Raw genomic sequence first — 2,630 nt, 5'->3', positions numbered from 1 at the left:
ATGTTCCCGCCTTCATTGTAGAGCAATGGCGTGGCCTAGGGTGTTCACGTTTTGCAGCATGTTGTAGAAAAGGAAGAGCTGGGGCCATGACAGTACGCGGTCCAGGTGGGATTGCAAGTCTATGGAATCGTCATAATATACGACTCTTTCAATGAGCAATTAATGACATGTATAGGTATATAAGGTTCATTTTAATTTATTTTTAATAATTAAAACTCAAACTTTTTTTCTCTTTCACTTGAACTGAAAAATAAAAGTATGGTCTTTCTGAACTGAACAGAGCTTCTCCAAAATGTTGGTACCATTTGAAAAATCCTTTCCTTTAAAAAATAATGAAAACAAAACACAGTTTCGGTGAATATTCCATCGATGCACACTGGTGACGTGTAAAGTTACTATCCCATAGAGTTCCTTACTGTACTTTTGTAATACTCTCACTTTTGCCTAATCTCAACACGAGAGAGAAACAATTCCTACCTTGGGAGAAGGTAATAATAGAGAGCATTTGTATAGCGCAAATCCCCGCTCAACAGCAAGTTCTATGCGCTTCACAATCTATACTATTACCCCAGCAGACCTGAGAGCATTCTGAAACAAACTCAACTTCCTGGGAAGCATACAGTGCAAGCAGCCATTTATAGGCGCTAAAAGACTAACATACTGACAAGGTCTTTCGCTGTCTATGGCTGGGTACCCGTTTCCACTTGGGTGAAGTGAGGAAAATTCGTGTAAAGTGCCTTTCCCAAGGACACAACGTCAGGCCCGCGGCTCGAATCCACGACCCCTCAACCTCACGATTACAAGTCCGGTAGTCTAACCACTAGACCATCGACGCCCCAGGCACGAGCTGCAATCTACCTCCACAAGAAGGGTAACATCTTCTCGAAGTAGGGCGATATTACAGGGAAATAATACATCATGTACAGATCCACACCCACCTCTCCAACATTTGTTTTGAAACAATATGCAAATGAATTAGTATACAATAATAGATAAACAACTACAAAGTAAAGGGAATGTAAGGTACAAATTCAACTTATTTGGTTCATTTTTTTTACAACATGTTCATAAATATCACAGTCATAGATGGACGGAAGGTAAGACCCAAGTGGGATGAGTCATGGAGCTCGGAACAAAAACAAGACAATAATGTCTCTTCGCGGTGGAATCAGGCGCCCGGCAAGTTTCTGGTATTAGGATATAGTCCTATAAGAGCCACATCCGCGTATCATGATTTTGGCGCGAAAAAATGTTTTCACCAATCGAAAGCGCGTATAGTGGACTTCATTTCTGTATAAGTTTCATTGAGTTCCCCGCCTTAAAATCGCTATGAAAAGCAAATAACTGTTTCAATTATCATAGCTGCTTGCTTCCAAATTAGCTCATCTTGAAAAGAGCAGAATGGATTTCAATATTGTTACAACTTGGATGACGCAACAAGAATTAGACTCTACTACGGAACCGACAGTAACGCCAAGAATTCCTAAATCACGTATGTATCATGTGATACACTTTTAGGGCTTGACGGTTTCCGGTGTGTTGATCATTCATACATACCTACATTAATCGTTTTTTTGTTCCTCCTGAAAAATTCGCTAAAACCTTGATACGTGGAGCTGGCTCTTATAGGACGATATTCGTGTATTCTTAAAAAGAGGAAGGCGAAGAGTAGCACGGATGGCAAACATGAGAACATGGACTGGCCTGTATGTTGGCAGAATATGCAACTGCAGCTCGCGACCGTGAAGGATGGAGAGTCATTACACGTCAACCTCTGAGTCAGGGATGATACCTCCAGGTATTCAGGTATCCAGGTATCCAGGTATTCTTAAAACCCTATTCATTTGTTTCCCTTGCTTTTGGTGAAAAAAGTCCATCTCTCTTGAACAGAAGTCGAGATTTTTGTAATAAAAATAGGTGGGTGTCGTCGGCCGTCAGAGGTAAGAGTATGAAGAAAATAGCTGCCAACTTTGGTGACTTCTACAGCTGTAACAGAGTACTTCAAACTGCAAATTTACATTTTTGTGCTTTTGATCAATGTTTTTCAATAAAAATCCACGCGCACAAATGTGATTATAAGTGGACGTAAAAAGTGGTAACCCTAAAACAAATAAACCCAAAATCGATTCTATAACATTGCCAAATGAGGTGTGGGGGGGGGGGGTGTCTTTTTTCAGTAGTATGACGAGCGTCTGATTTCACCACGATACCATATATATTAATTATTATACATGTACTATAATTTTGATAGTGCTATCATACATGGCGTCGGGAACAAATGACACTAAGGTACAGCCTCCGACTAGCCGTCTAGGTCCAAGTGCTGGCACAGCTTGTTCACGAACTCTGGAGAGACAGGAGAAGAGAAGAAACCTGGTTATTGAAGATATGGGTCATACAAATAGAATAATAGTAATAACAATGATGATAATAATAATAATATGTCTCCTATTTTTTGTGAGTAAGATTATTCGGAGTTGTAATCAAGATATTCAACGAATTACATTCGAAAAAGCTTAATCATGATGTGAAACTCAAAAATGTTTTACGTAAAGTTACTTTTTATTTCAACTAAGAACTGGGCAGATGGAATGTTGTGATCATAGATTAGCGCAGTATACCCCCCCCCC

The 2,630-nt window shown here is 39.8% G+C and overlaps 1 protein-coding gene across 1 annotated transcript in view; it reads right to left on the bottom strand.

Annotated features, from left to right (window-relative positions):
* Positions 1-1,021: 1,021 nt before the first annotated feature.
* The window catches only part of LOC101861842, a 9,812-nt gene continuing 8,203 nt past the window's right edge, over positions 1,022-2,630 (bottom strand). The window contains exon 4 of the mRNA XM_005108027.3: positions 1,022-2,347. Within this exon, the coding sequence (XP_005108084.2) occupies positions 2,303-2,347 (45 nt within the window). The 3' untranslated portion in view covers positions 1,022-2,302. The remainder of the gene's footprint in view (positions 2,348-2,630) is intronic.

This window comes from Aplysia californica, unplaced genomic scaffold, assembly GCF_000002075.1.
Source record: "Aplysia californica isolate F4 #8 unplaced genomic scaffold, AplCal3.0 scaffold00652, whole genome shotgun sequence".
In the NCBI taxonomy this organism is placed as follows: domain Eukaryota; kingdom Metazoa; phylum Mollusca; class Gastropoda; order Aplysiida; family Aplysiidae; genus Aplysia; species Aplysia californica.
Note: the sequence above shows the minus strand (reverse complement) of the source record. Positions and strands in the feature narration are given on the sequence as shown.